Below are 14,559 nucleotides of genomic sequence, written 5' to 3' on the forward strand. Positions count from 1 at the left end.
AAAGGGAGGGAGGGAGAGTGAGGAGAGAGAAAAGGAGGGAGGGAGAGAGGGAGCGAGAAGGAAGGGAGGGAAGGAGCAGGAGAGAGACAGGGAGGGGAGAGAGAAGGAGGAGAGGACGAGAGATCAGGAGTGAGAGGGAAAGATAATGGAGGGAGGGGGAGGAGGGTCAGCAGGGTTCAGGGCCAGTAGTGGGTTTTTTGCCGTTTTTCTCAAAGGCTATTAAACTGAGACTCTAGGTATAGTAAGCACAATTCCCTCCTTCTTCTCTGGCCTTCCCTCCTTCCTCGGTCCTCTCTCCTCTCCTCCTGCCTCTCTCCCTCTCCTCCTTCCTCTCTCCCTCTCCCTCTCCCTCCTTCCTCTCTCCCTCTCCGCCTTCCTCATATCCTCTCCTCTCATCCTTCCTCTCTCCCTCTCCCGCCTCCTCTCTCCCTCTCCCTCTCCCTCCTTGCATTTCCCTCAGATAGTATTTCTGCAAGGGATTCTTCCGCACTTTTCCTTGAGCCTCTTTAGAGACGTAAGACTATGCTAGTGGCCGTAGCTCTCATCTGGGCTATTTTTTAAGCTACTGTCACTTTTCTTCAGGCCATCAGGTAGAAATTCATAGGCTATGCTATGACCCCTTTGGGATTCTTTGATGTTATCATCAAGGTTGATTAAGGCAGACAAGGCTGTATTTGTAGTGCTGTAGAAGTCTATCTGCCTCCTTTTTAAGACTGTTCCACTATTCAGATCACATGTTAGTTGATTTTAACGCTGGATAACTTCTGTCCTCATGCAGTGAGAGGGAGGGGGGGGGGGTAGAATAAGAGGGAGAGAGGAGAGAGAAAGGGGGGAGGAGAAATAGAAAGAGGTGAAAGGAGAGAGTGAGGAGAGAAGGAAGGGGGAGAGAGCGAGAGAGGATGGAGGAGAGAGAGACAGAGAGAGAGAGAGAGAGGAGAGAGGATGAGAGATGAGAGGAGAGAGAGAGAGAGAGAGAGAGCGAGAGAGAGAGAGAGTAGGGGGGAAAGAGAGAGAGAAGGAAGGGGGAGAGAGAGAGAGAGAGAGAGTGTGAGAGACAGAGAGAGATGAGAGAGAGGAGTGAGAGATGAGAGAGAGAGAGATGAGACGGAGAGAGAGAGAGAGAGAGAGAGAGAGAGATGGGGGAAAGAAGGTGAGAGAAAGAAAGGGGGAAGAGAGTGAGAAAGGGGGGTGAGAGATGATTGTGAGCGGAAGAAAGAGGGGGGAGAAAGAGAGGGAGAAAGGGGGGAGAGAGAGAGAGAGAGAGTAATAGAAGGGTGAGAGAAAGAGAGCGAGTAAAGGGGAAGAGAGAGAGATGAGAAGAGAGAGGGGAGAGAGAGAGAGGAGCGAAATTCAGGGGAGAATGAGAGGAATGAGTGGAGAGAGAGAGAGAGAGGAATGAGAGAAGATGAGTGAGAGAGGGGGGGGAGGGATAATGTGAGAAAGAGAGAGATGGTAGGAGGGAGAGGGAGAGGAGAGAGAGGAAGGAGGGAAAGGAAAGGGAGAGAGTGAGAGTGGATGGAGGAGAGGAGAGAGAGAGAGAAGAAGGGGAGAGGGAGAGGAAGGAGAGAGAGAGGAAGGAGGGAGAGGAGAGGAAGGAGGGAGAGGGAGAGAAGGAGGGAGAGGGAGAGGAGAGGGATAGTGGGAGAGGAGGAGGGAGAGGGAGGGAGGGGGAGGAGAGAGAGGGAGGGAAAGAGAGGGAGAGGGAGGAAATGAGAGGGAGAGGGAGGGAAAGAGAGGGAGAGGAGGGAAAATGAGAGGGGAGGAGAGAGAGAGAGAGGGGGAGAGGGAGGAGAGGGGGAGGGAAGGGGAGAGGAGGAGAGAGAAGAGGAGAGGGAGAGGGAGGGGGGGGGGAGGGGGAGAGGAGGAGAGAGAGAGGGGAGTGGGAGAGGGGGGGGAGAGAGAGAGAGAGGGGAAGGGGAGAGAAGAGGAGAGAGAGAGGGGGGGGAGAGAGGGGAGGGGGGGGGGGGGAGAGAGAGAGAGGGGGGGGGGAGGAGAGAGAGGAGAGAGGAGATGGGAGGAAGAGAGGAGGGGGAGGAGAGAGAGAGAGGGGAGGAGGAGAGGGAGGAGAGAGGGAGAGAGAGGAGAGAGAGAGGGGGAGAAAGAGGGATGAGAAAGAGAGAGGGGAGGAGGAGAGAGGAGAGAGGGAGGGAAGAAGGAGAGAGGAGAGAAGAGGAGAGGGGGGAAGAGGGAGGGGGGAGGGGGGAGAAGGAAGGAGAGAGGGGGAGGGGAGGAGGAGGGGGGAGAGAGAGGGAGAGAGGAAAGGGAGAGGGAGGGAGAGAAGGGGGGAGGAGGGAGAGGGGACGGGGGGAGGAGAGGGAGGGAGAGGAAGGAGGGAGAGAGAGGGGAGAGGGGAGGAGAGGAGGGAGATGGGGAGGGGGGGAGGAGGGAGAGAGAGAGGAGAGAGGGAGAGAGAGGAGGAGGAGGGAGAAGGGGAAGGAGGAGGGAGGAGGAGAGAGGGAGAGAGAGAGGGAGGGAGGAGAGAGGGGAGGAGAGAGAGAGGGAGAGAGAGAGGGGAGGAGAGAAGGGGGAGAGAGAGAGAAGAGAGGAGAGAGAGAAGGGAGAGAGGAGGAGGAGAGAGGAGGGGGGGGGGGGGGAGGGAGAGAGAGAGAGGAGGGAGAGGAGAGAGGAGGAGAGAGAGAGAGGAGGAGAGGAGGGAGAGGGAGGAGAGAGGAGGGGGAGAGAGAGGGAGGATGGGAGAGGGAGAGAGAGATGAGGAGGGGAGAGAGGGAGAGAGAGAGGAGAGGAGAGAGGAGGGAGAGGAGGAGAGAGGGAGTGAGAGGAGAGAGAGGGAGAGAGAGGAGAGGGAGGAGAGAGGAGGGGAGAGGAGAGAGAGGAGAGGAGAGGGGAGAGGGGAGAGAGAGAGGAGAGGGAGAGATGAGAGAGGGAGAGAGAGAGGGAGAGGAGAGAGGAGAGGGAGGGGAGGGAGAGAAGAGATGAAGAGGAGAGGGGAGAGGAGGAGAGAGAAGGAGAGAGAGGGAGGAGAGGAGGAGAGAGAAAGAGGAGAGAGAAGAGGGAGAGAGGAGGGAAGGAGAGAGAGGAGAGAGGAAGGAGGAGAGGGGAGAGGAAGGAGAGGAGAGAGGAGAGGGGGAGAGAGGAGGAGAGAAGAGGAGAGGGAGAGGAGAGAGAGAGGGGGGAAGAGGAGAGGGAGAGAGAGAGAGGAGGGGAGAGAATGAAGGGAGAGAGAGAGGAGCGAGAGGGAGAGAGAGAGGAGGAGAGAGGAGGAGATGAGAGGAGGGGGGGGGAGAGAGGAGTAAGGAGGGAGGGAGAGAGGAGGAGAGAGAGAGGAGAAGAGGAGTGAGGGGAGAGAGAGAGGGAGGAGAGGACGAGGAGAGAGAGGAGAGGAGAGAGAGGAGGGAGGAGAGGAGAGAGAGGAGAGAGAGAGAGAGAGAGATGTGGAGAGGGAGAGAGAGGAGAGAGAGAGTATGAGAGGAGAAGTGAGAGGAGAGAGATGAGGAGAGGGATGGGAGGAGAGAGAGGAGAGGAGCGAGAGGGAGGGAGAGAAGGAGAGGAGAGAGGAGGGAGAGAGAGAGAGGAGAGGGAGAGGGAGAGAGGGAGGAGGAGGAGGAGAGAGAGGAGGAGAGGAGGAGGAGAGAGGAGGAGAGGGAGAAGAGGGAGAGAGAGAGGGAGGGAGAGAGAGATGGGAGAGGAGAAGAGGAGGGGATGAGGAGAGGGAGGAGACGGAGAGAGAGAGAGGAGGGAGGGGAGGAGAGAGGAGGAGTGAGAGGAGAGAGAGAGAGGAGAGAGAGGGGAGGAGGAGAGGAGAGAGAGGGAGAGAGAGAGAGAGGAGGAGAGGAGGATGAGAGGAGAGGAGAGAGGAGGGAGAGAGGGAGAGAGGGAGTGAGAGAGAGGAGAGAGAGAGAGGAGAGAGAGAGAGGAGGGGAGGAATGGAGAGGGAGAGAGAAGGGGAGAGAGGAGGAGAGGAGAGGAGGAGAGAGGAGAGGAGATGGGAGAGAGGGAGAGTGAGAGGTGAAGGAGGAGGGAGGAGAGAGAGCGAGAGAGAGGAAGAGAGAGGAGAGGAGAGACGGAGAGGAGAGAGAAGGGAGGAGAGATGAGGAGGAGAGGGAGATGGAGAGAGAGGGAGAGGAGAGAGAGAGGAGGAGAGGAGAGGGAGAGGAGAGGGAGAGGGAGGAGAGGGGAGAGAGGAGGGAGGAGGGATGAGAGAGAGAGAGGGAGAGAGGGAGGGAGAGTGGAGAGGGAGAGGGATGAGAGAGGAGAGGGAGGAGGAGAGGGGAGAGAGGGTGAGATGAGAGGAGAGAGAGAAGGGAGGGGGTGAGAGGAGGAGAGAGGAGGGAGGGAGAGGAGAGAGAGGAGAGAGGAGAAGGAGATGGAGGGGAGGAGAGGAGAGGAGAGAGAGGGAGAGGGAGAGTGAGAGAGAGAGGGGATCGTAGAGGAGAGAGAGGAAGGAGGAGGAGAGAGGAGAGGAGAGAGAGGAGAGGAGGAGAGAGTATGGAGAGAGGAGCGAGAGGAGAGAGAGATGAGAGGAGGGAGAAGAGGAGGAGGGGGAGAGAGAAGAGAGGAGGAGAGGAGGAGAGGGGAGATGGAGAGAGAGAGATGAAGAGAGAGTTGGAGAAGAGATGGAGAGAGGGATGGAGGGGGATGAGAGGAGGAGGAGGAGAAGGAGACGGATGAGGGAGGGAGAGAGAGAGAGAGAGAGGAGGAGAGATGAGAGAGAGGGAGAGGGAGAGGATGAGAGAGAGGAGGGGAGAGAGAGGAGAGATGAGTGAGAGTAGAGAGTAGAGAGTGAGAGGGAGAGAGAGAGAGAGAGAGAGAAGAGAGAGAGCGAGAGCGAGAGGCAGAGAGAGAGGAGAGAGGAGAGAGAGGAGAGAGAGAGAGAGAGAGAGAGGAGAGAGAAGAAAGAAAGAAAGAAAGAAAAAGAAAGAAAGAAAGAAAGAAAGAAAGAAAGAAAGAAAGAAAGAAAGAAAGAGAGAGGAGGGGGGGAGGGAGGGGGAGAGAGAATGAGAGAGAAGGTGCTAGTAAAAGAGGGAGAATAATAGAGAGAGAGAGATTCATTCAGCCCATGTTGCTCTTTTCTCCTTTTTCAACCCCTCTCCTTCTCACTTTTTTGTTTTCTCTTTATTCCTCTCCTTCCTCCTATTTTATTATTTCATTTCAAGCTCATAGAGAGAAATGGAATAACAGAAATGCGATTAAAGTAACACAGTAAATATATATAAAAAAAAAAAAAAAAAAAAAAAAAAAAATCCCTTGTTTTAAGCTAACCACAACATGGTTTAAACTTTTTCTTTCTTTCTTTCTTTCTTTTTTTAACCATAGTTTTGTTTTTGCCACCCCTGATATTGGTACATCAGAAACCAAGAGAGGAACGCAAGTGGACAGCCATCCCAAGAGTAGAGAATGGTTATAGAACTGAAGTTGCATCATAGTTTTGTATTTGCAATCTTGCCTCATTTGCTATACATGCCTTTGTGGGAGTGAAGAGACTTGCTGTAATTTGCTTCAATCTCTTTCTTTTTTATCTTTTTCTGGGTAGTGTCATAGAGTGCCTTGGCGTAGCTATAAACGATATCTCTTACCTTGTTCTGCAGAAGCTTTGCCTACCTGACCATAAAGGACCGTCTGCCAGTCATCCTCACCAAAGTCATTGATTTTCTCTGCCGTGAGAAAGTGTCCATAGGAAAGCAGTATGGAGAGGTAAGACCATTTAGAGAAGATATGAGATTTAAGTTGATAAGTGACAAATACAATAGGGAGTCGCTTGGTTGGCTGCTTGGAGTGTTCTGCTCAGCGCAGTGAAATTTATTCCATTTATGGTATGGCGTTGCAGCTTTAACTTCCCCGCATATTTCCAGGCAGCTCAGGAAGGGTGCAAGGAGGTTATTGGGAGACTCTCACAACTCAAGAATGAGATGCAGACCAACAAGCCGTTCAGGATACTGCAGGCGGATCCCTCAGCATCTCCCCATGGTATTCAAGATGCCCTTTTTCTGATACTGAATAAAATCCATTGAGTGAATATTGTGGGATTCTTGGTATGTGAAGATTTTGGATGAAGACGTGTTTGCAAGGGGACAAAGGCTATCTCTGGAGTGTCTTCTGAGTTACTTGCTCTGTTTGAGATGCAGAATTGGGAAATTGAATTTGTATATTCTCATGTGTTAACAGGTGACAGCAGAACTCTGCCCATAAAACAATAGTACTGGTATAGTTAAGACAGAATAGACATGTTGCCTTTGAAAAAGAACAGAGGTAAAAGAAATACAGTTTAAGATTTCATACGTCACCTTTTACCTGGTGTGAGTTGGGTTAGCAGGAAGGAAGCCTTGTGCACCCGAGGGCCCCATTTGGGATCTCTAGTTTAGTTTTTCATGATGGAAACCATTGATCCTGCAGACTCATTATCCCATTGTAGTCTTGGTGCCATTGATGTATGTGACAGTAAGGACTGAAAGGTTTTTAGAAGACATGAATACCTTGCATGCATGTCTTGCAATGAGGTAGTGTTTGTAAAGGTTGGATTGTGGTTACTATGCCTAAAACCCCTAAACATCCTCACCAGATGATTCCGATGAATACAACCGAGAGCTGGAGAAGTTTACCATTGAGAATGAGGAGCAACCCAAGTGGTTTACTGCACCCTGGCTCTACGCAGAGTGCTACATGTATGCCAGAATTCATGAGGCCTTTTATTTGTGGTGGGTGTTGCCCAGGAATTGTTTACCGGGAGGTTGTTTACACTCACTGAGATAGATATATGGATAGGATATATTGGTTTAGAATTTAAAAGAGGAGAAAAAATAGATTTTTCTTTTTTTTGATATTCGTGTTATATGTATTCCCTGTGTCTGTATAACTCTTTCAGGTGCATTTTTGTGATGGTAATATGTTAGATATAATGTAAAGAGCCTCCTAGATTGTTATCAACTAGAATTGACAAAGGCACTTGATTAATACTGTATCCATTATGTATAATTACGACCGCAGCTCACAAAAATTAGACCAATCTGACTCCCCTTGGCAGTGATCCGCTGAGGGGATTCGACCCGTTCCTAGTGCAGAAGCAGAAGGCTCTCGTTGACTCTAAGGGGGCTGTGGACTCCCTGAGTAAGCGAGTCATGACAGCGTGCAACTCCGCCAGTAATTTTACACAACAGTTACTTAAGCAGCATGTCATTCAGCTATTGGAGGTAAGGGCCTTGTCACTAGAAAATAAAACAAAAGAAGAGAAAGAAAATGTTTTTAGAAGGAGTAGAATTGTTGTGGTTTTTGGGTATTGTGTATATATGAGTAGAATGTATTTTGTTATATTTTTTCATAGGGTGTAGATAACATGTTAATAAAGATTATAGAGAATTAGTGAATGAAAGAGATCAAGGATTTTTTTTTTTTTTTTTTTTTTTTGTCTTTCCTTCTTTCTTTTCTTTCTTTTATTACGCAGTCCGTAAGCCTCTTTTCATGAAAATAATCCCCTGTACAGTTGATGCACATATCCTTTCCAGTTCTGGAATGTCTGGAATGAGGTACAGGTCTTGTAACAACTGTTTTATATCATCTCTAAGGATCTCACAAGGTCTCATTACTTGTTGATATTTGATTAATGACTTTCAGTTGCCGGGAAATGTAAATATAAATGTAGGTAGCCTTTAACCCTTTACACTTGGGGGTGTCAACCACAGATTCAGTCAAGGTGTGGGCTTGCTACACTTGAGTGGCTGTGTGTGAGATCACACTGTACCAGTTTAGTAAATTCAGTCATTATGCAATCCTGTTCCTGGTTGCCTTATTTATAGAATTGCTAAAGAGCAAAGGTGTTGTCAGACTACATTGGAAAGCTGTATCTCTGCTTGGAGATGCATGTGTGTAACTTTTCATTACTCTTTAGTATACCTTGAAGAATGTAAGTGAAGCCACACAAAGTGACATTGGCTGCCTTCATGCCTGGGCTCTGGCCAGAAGCTTTGCTGGGAAGTACAGCTCAATGCTTAAGTGCAGTGAGATAAAGGTGAAGGGCCTCTCTCTTGTCTAACAAATATCTTATTATGATTTGTATATCTTCTGCCAGAACTATTTGTATAGTCAGAAACCTGAGTAATTGTCTGTATTTTATGAATTCATTATTGACTCCTTAATTATGGCTTCATTTTTTCTCATCAAGTCTGATTTACAAAAAGCAGCCAGCTTATGACTTTTTCAAGAATAGTAAGTATGTTTTGAGATGGAGGTACACATGTGCTCATTTCCTAGAAAAAAATCACCTGGCAAAATCTATCATTATCCAAATGAGTAAATTTTGTAATAAAAGTGTAAAGTAATCAAAACATAATATGAAATTGTTGAATACTATTTCTACAAGAAACAAGATGATGTACACATTTATTCCCCACTTTATATGTAGAATTTGAGAATAATACACACACACAACCACCACAACTACTACCATTACCCTCATACCTGGTCCATGAAGAGGTTGATCATCCCACGTTTGACTTACCGAGGTCTACTCATGTGATAACCTACTGTCTCCCGTCTCTAGCCACTCTCCCTCTACACCAGCGGTTCTTTACCTGTTTACTACTACACCCCCTTTAGGAATTTGTCCTTCCCCCCCACACCCCCTTGCATCTATGAATAAAATTCCCTCCTAGGTCCTAAAGAAAATTTTAGATATATTCTTAGTCTTTTTATTGAATATGAATTAGTCACATTATTGTTAACTTCTCATTATTTGACCATGCTCTCATTAAGAGATTAACAAATGTGATTAGGGAAACTCCTGCTTTTTCCCAAGGGCTTGCACCCCCCTTGGAAATTACTGATGCCCCCCAGGTGAAGAACCACTGCTTACACTTACTCTGAACTCATTGGCATGTGCACCTTATTAGTTGTAAGGACAGGAAATGGCTGCTTCCTTGGTTAAGGGTTTAATGTTTTTGTGAAATATTTTGTCCTAAATTGTTAATAACATCTGTGTCACTGATATTGACATTTCTCCTGCAAGGTCTGTCTATGGGGTAACAGGTGCGACCTTAGTATATCTGGTGGTGCGGACAGAGCGCAAGAGTCTGACATCTTCAGTTCACTAGACAAATTGCGACCGCAGATCCTCGACAACAATGCTGACTTGCTGTGGCAGCTCTTAGTGTCACTTCCTGAGGACCAGAGAGATCTAGGTGAGTGGTCAGTTATTCTGCTGCTGCTTTCTTTTTCTTCTTCTTTTTCTACTTCTTCTTTTCTTTATTCTGAAACCTTTTTGTGGCTTGTGGTAAGTACACATTCAGGCTGTTATACAAATGTTAATCTTTGAGTATAAATTTTCATTGTATCATGCATTAGTAAGGGTTTTGTTAGGTAATATTCACAGATGATATGGCAATGTCTTAATCAATTCTTAATAATGATTAAGAATGCTAGACATATATTTACCTAGTTAACTGTCCCCAGGTGAGTGTATCAGTGGGGTTCTAAGTGAAAAGATGGAAGTATGTAGGCAGTGTCGGCCAGATGTACCACTCAGTTGTTACTATATATATGCTTACTTGGAGATTTTACTGAATGGCATTCATGCTGTGTTAATTCATATTTTGCAGTTTTATGTTGAGTGAATTTTGTTGCCCCCAGATGACTCCACGAGCTCAGCCACCAAGGAGTCAGTTATATTATAGATTCTAGCGGCCTCGCTTTATTTCCCCGATCCTTTGATATGCGGGATTTTTTTTTTTTTTTTTTTCTAATGCTGTGAATACAAATACTGTTGTTGTTATTATGGATATTATTATTATTATTATTAAAATTAAAATAACAACAAGAAATAACGGAGAATCTTTCTGAAAATCAAGGAAAAGGGTAAACAGAGGAGGTGAGTAGGCCTGATAATTGACTCCTTGGTGACTAAGCACTTGTGGAGCCATCTCTGGGTAATCATAATCAATAAGCTAAAATTACAGTGGACGCTGCATGCATTTTTGCCTTCTTGGGGTCATTGGGTTAATATGCTTGAACATGAGCATGATTACAGTAGTGGAGCAGCTAGTTGGAATAACTTTTGTTTTTGTAATGCATAAATTCTTCCCAAAATGTTTCTGATATTTTCCTTGTGTGAATGTCTGTTGCTCTCCTTTTCTTGGAATAATTTTTTATTGGCTGCCTGTAGAGAGGGCATTTTCAGCTGATACAAATTAAGGGGAGTATAGTTGTTATGAGATAGTGTTGAGTTTTTTTTTTTTTTTTTTTCAGTGACTTTTTTATTTTCTTATTTTTCATTATTGTCATTATTTCATTTATTTATTTATTCATATTTAAACAGGGCTTTGTTAAAAAGATTAAGTCACAAGTGGCCTACTTCTCTCCCTCCAGTGTTAGTGTTAGACAATGCAGGGTTTGAGCTGGTGAGTGACCTTTGCTTCCTGACATTCCTGATGGAGTCGGCGCTGGCTACGTCCGTCACCATACACACCAAGACACGGCCGTGGTTTGTGTCGGACACCTTGCATTCGGACCTGATGTGGACCATCGAGAAACTTAGGTATGGAGGCAAAAGAGATGCACCGGGATGTCCTCTGATTATTCTTTCAAATGAGGGGTTTCAATTGTTTTTATCTTGTTTTCGTATTTTGAGAAAAAGAGAGACTAAGGAAGAGAGAAAAAATATCAGTAATCCTTCATATTTTTCTGGTTTTGTTAAATCATCTATTTCTTTTATTTCATATTTTCTTTTGGCAGAGAGTTTGGAGACTCCAATGCCGAGATAGCCAACAAGTGGGCGAATTACCTGTCCACTGGCCAGTGGAAAATTAGTGAGAACAAGTTCTGGACGCAACATCACGACTTTGCCTCCATGAATGAGCTTGATCCACGGCTCTATTCGGAGCTCTGCAAAGCGTCCTTAATTATATTTAAGGTACGAAGTCAATGGGAAGAGGGGGAATAGGAGTTTTAGGTCAAGAGAGTGAAAATTGAGTTCAGAATGTTTTTGATTAGCTTTGTGTATGGAATATTGACCATGAAAATATGAGGACCTGCTAAAGGAAATTGGTTACCATAAGAAAGGTTTACCCCCCCCCCCCCCCCCCCCCCCCCCATCAAGGAATTGTTACGAGAGAAAAAAAGGATAAAATTGCCATAAAAATGTTCTCATCCTAGAGATCTTTTCTCTTCATTGTAGCTTTCATATGTAAAGGCAATAAGATTGTTCACAAGCAAAAATTAAGGCCGTTGTTTATTTTATTGTTTCATTATTATAACATTGTTGTCTTTGTCATGAAAGGACTCTATGAAGGATCTTCTCTCTTGGAATTTAACCCGTTGATGGTGGAAGGGCATGTACAGTCAGCGGCACTTCCAACCACACACGCCTAATGCTCTTCAACAAATTTTATCTGGTGACATTGTTTGGCAGCCAGTTAAAGCCTGTGATGAGCTAAGACTCTAGGTTTTATCATTCTAAATATATATTGATAGTGCTAAGTGGCTAAATTCATATTGAAACCCTTGCACATGTCACACTTACAAGGAAATTGCTATATATTGTTGTAAGACAGGGAGATATAGTTGAGAAATCATATGCAGAATGCCAACAACAATGTGACTTGTAATGCAAGGGCATTTGACTTAATGTGTAAGGGCCATGAAAGAAATGGGGTTGGGATTAGGTACAGGGGGATGGGGGAAGAGAGGAAGGGGGGAAGAGGAGTAAGAAAGAGAAGGGGGCAAAGAGGATGTAGGAAGGGATATAGAGGAGCAGGAGAAGGAAGAGGGAAAGGATATCGAGTCTCGAGTTTTGGATATATGCAGATGAAGTAGTGATCACCATTTTGATTAGACAGAAAGAATATTGTCAGTACTATGTCATAAGATATAATACTGGAGCCCTTTGGACACTTCACAGCCATCACATGGCCCAAAATATGGGCATTAGGCTTACTTGATTGGCTACAGCTTGAAGGCCAGGTGCACGTGAACATTTCTGTGTGGGGATAAGACTGTGTGCCTAAAATTTGCAATGTTACTTTCTCTTTTTATGCATATTTTTATCTCTTTTGCCATTTTCCAATGTCCATTTTTGTCCTTTGATTTGCTTTATCCAGATGGTAACAGACTGCTTTCCGTGCACAGACTCCCTATTATCTCTCTAGTTAGGCCATAACTCCATGCAAGAATAATAACAATAAGTAACATTTTGTTGCCTTTTATTTGTTCATTTTTTTTTTTTCCTTTATTTTTTTTCTTTTCTTTTTGTAATATTCATTTTTCTGTGATACAATTTGCACCACCATTCTTGTTGGCCAGGAATAGGATCCTGAGCACGGAATTAGTATCTTACTTTGAGTCAATGCTCCTTAAGTCATGACTCACGGACATTACATTCTACACTCGTTTATGCAAAAGTCCCTTCCTAAATGTCAGAGGAGTCTAATCAGCCTCCAAGAGCTTCATGCCCTCGTGGTGACTCTTTGCTGTCATCCCAGTCCTCAACTGAAATGCTTACAACAGTAAGTTCGCATCACCCTGACTCACAACCAAGTTATTCCACGATGGAAATTTGTTTTCATGATGTGACGGTTATGTCATCCAGATCATTGGGTTTAAATTTTTTAAAGTTATTATCCCATATAGAGCCTATCAATGATTTAATGACAACTGTGTTTTAGGGTGGGGTGGGGGTATATAACTGCCTACACTGGCTATTTACCAGTTAATCAATAACATTTGTAAGCCCCTACTTTCTAATTCAATTTTATTTCAGTGCAACAACTGATAGGACTAAACAGTATATACAAGTCATGATGTGTGAACGAAGAAAGCATTTTACTCTAAGTTATGCATTTACAATGTCATTATGCATGCTTGATCGAGATGTTGTTTAGGGTTTTCAATAGCATTTCCTGTGACTTAGCATTGATAATATTCTCTTTGTCCAATCATAACAGTGGTCACTATTTTATCTATATATATCTATCTTCTTACTCATTATCCTTTTGTTTCCCTCTGTTCTCTGACCATATATGTACTCCTCTCTCCCTCCCCTCTGTCACTTTCTGTTCATCCTTGCCCTCCTCCCTCTCTTACACCCTCATTCTGCACTTCCCGTCTTAGTGATGGGAGGTAGGTGCATACAGTCAAGGAGTCAATTACTATCTGTCTCTCATGTTTATCCTTTTCCTTGATATTTGGGGGGGGGAGGAAATCTTATTTCTTTAGTGCTGTCATTAGCTATCGTTAATATCATTACAATAATCGTAGCATCAGAAAAATGATAACAATACTGATATTAATAGCGCTTGCTGAAAACTTGAGAAAAAGGGAAATTAGGTAATTGGGCACTTGTGAAACCCTCTGTGTGCAAACAAAATTCACAAGGCAAAACTGCAGTGGACAGTACATCTACCTGGTGACAGTGGATTAAGATGTTAGCAATTTGCCTATTAAAGTATTTATTCTAGCTGTGTAGTTGAGTATTATCTATGTAGAGTAGTATTATTGTATTTATTGTATAGATTTTTCAATGCATAATTTAGTAATACTGAGAAATTACCAGGAAAAGGAAGATATTGTGTTGAAACAATCTGTTAATTAGTCACAATAAAGAACATTTCACAGGTAGCTTCCATCTCGAGAAGGTGGCTAAAGTCGCCGCAACACATGAAATGTTTGAGCCCAAAAAGAATACTGACTTATCCTTTTTTTTCTCAGGGGGATCTCAATTATCGCAAGCTCACAGGGGACCTGGACTGGTCAATGAACTCGAGCTTCCAGCGTAGCCTCCGGGGTTTCTCCCCAGCCCCGATCCTGGTCCTGAGAACAGCCAAGGGAGGGCCTGTGGTAGGCCTTGCCCCAGGGGTGGCAGAGAGAACAGCTGCAGTTGCGAGCGACTGGAACATCAGCGGGGATTATGGCTTGATCCAGCTGTGCACCGGCTCTTGATCTGCTCACAAGACTAACTGCTGCTTTCCTTCACTGTCCCTCTTGTCCATGTGACGTGTACCTCCTTTAGCTCTTTCTGTTTCTTTTCTTTCTCTTCCTTCTTCCTCTTCTTTTTTCTTCTTCTTCTTCTTCTACTTCTTCTTTTTACATAAATTTTGGACATAAAATTTTGGACAATGGTGAGACTTGTAGAGAGTAAGAGATAAAAGAGAGACGAGATGTTGAGGTCCTTAGTTGTGTCAGAGCTATTTCTTTTGTTTCTGTTTTATATTCTTCAAGAAATATATATATATATATATATATATATATATATATATATATATATAATATATATAATATATAATATATATTATATATTATATATTATATATTATATAATATATAATATATATATTATATATTATATATTATATATTATATATTATATATTATATATATTATATATATTATATAGTATATATATAGTATATATATATAGTATATATATAGTATATATATATAGTATATATATAGTATATATATATATATATATATAGTATATATATAGTATATATATAGTATATATATATTATATATATATTATATATATATTATATATATATTATATATATATTATATATTATATATACTATATATTATATATTATATATTATATATATTATATATATTATATATATATTA

At 44.0% G+C, this 14,559-nt stretch overlaps 1 protein-coding gene across 1 annotated transcript in view; it reads left to right on the forward strand.

Moving 5' to 3' along the window:
- The window catches only part of LOC125047714 (damage-control phosphatase ARMT1-like), a 23,900-nt gene extending 9,749 nt beyond the window's left edge, over positions 1 to 14,151 (forward strand). The window contains exons 2-9 of the mRNA XM_047646098.1: positions 5,547 to 5,652; positions 5,811 to 5,925; positions 6,518 to 6,653; positions 6,980 to 7,145; positions 8,957 to 9,128; positions 10,312 to 10,480; positions 10,678 to 10,855; positions 13,648 to 14,151. Coding sequence (XP_047502054.1) covers positions 5,547 to 5,652; positions 5,811 to 5,925; positions 6,518 to 6,653; positions 6,980 to 7,145; positions 8,957 to 9,128; positions 10,312 to 10,480; positions 10,678 to 10,855; positions 13,648 to 13,878 — 1,273 coding nt within the window. The 3' untranslated portion in view covers positions 13,879 to 14,151. The remainder of the gene's footprint in view (positions 1 to 5,546; positions 5,653 to 5,810; positions 5,926 to 6,517; positions 6,654 to 6,979; positions 7,146 to 8,956; positions 9,129 to 10,311; positions 10,481 to 10,677; positions 10,856 to 13,647) is intronic.
- Positions 14,152 to 14,559: the final 408 nt, after the last annotated feature.

This window comes from Penaeus chinensis, chromosome 41 (genome assembly GCF_019202785.1).
Source record: "Penaeus chinensis breed Huanghai No. 1 chromosome 41, ASM1920278v2, whole genome shotgun sequence".
In the NCBI taxonomy this organism is placed as follows: domain Eukaryota; kingdom Metazoa; phylum Arthropoda; class Malacostraca; order Decapoda; family Penaeidae; genus Penaeus; species Penaeus chinensis.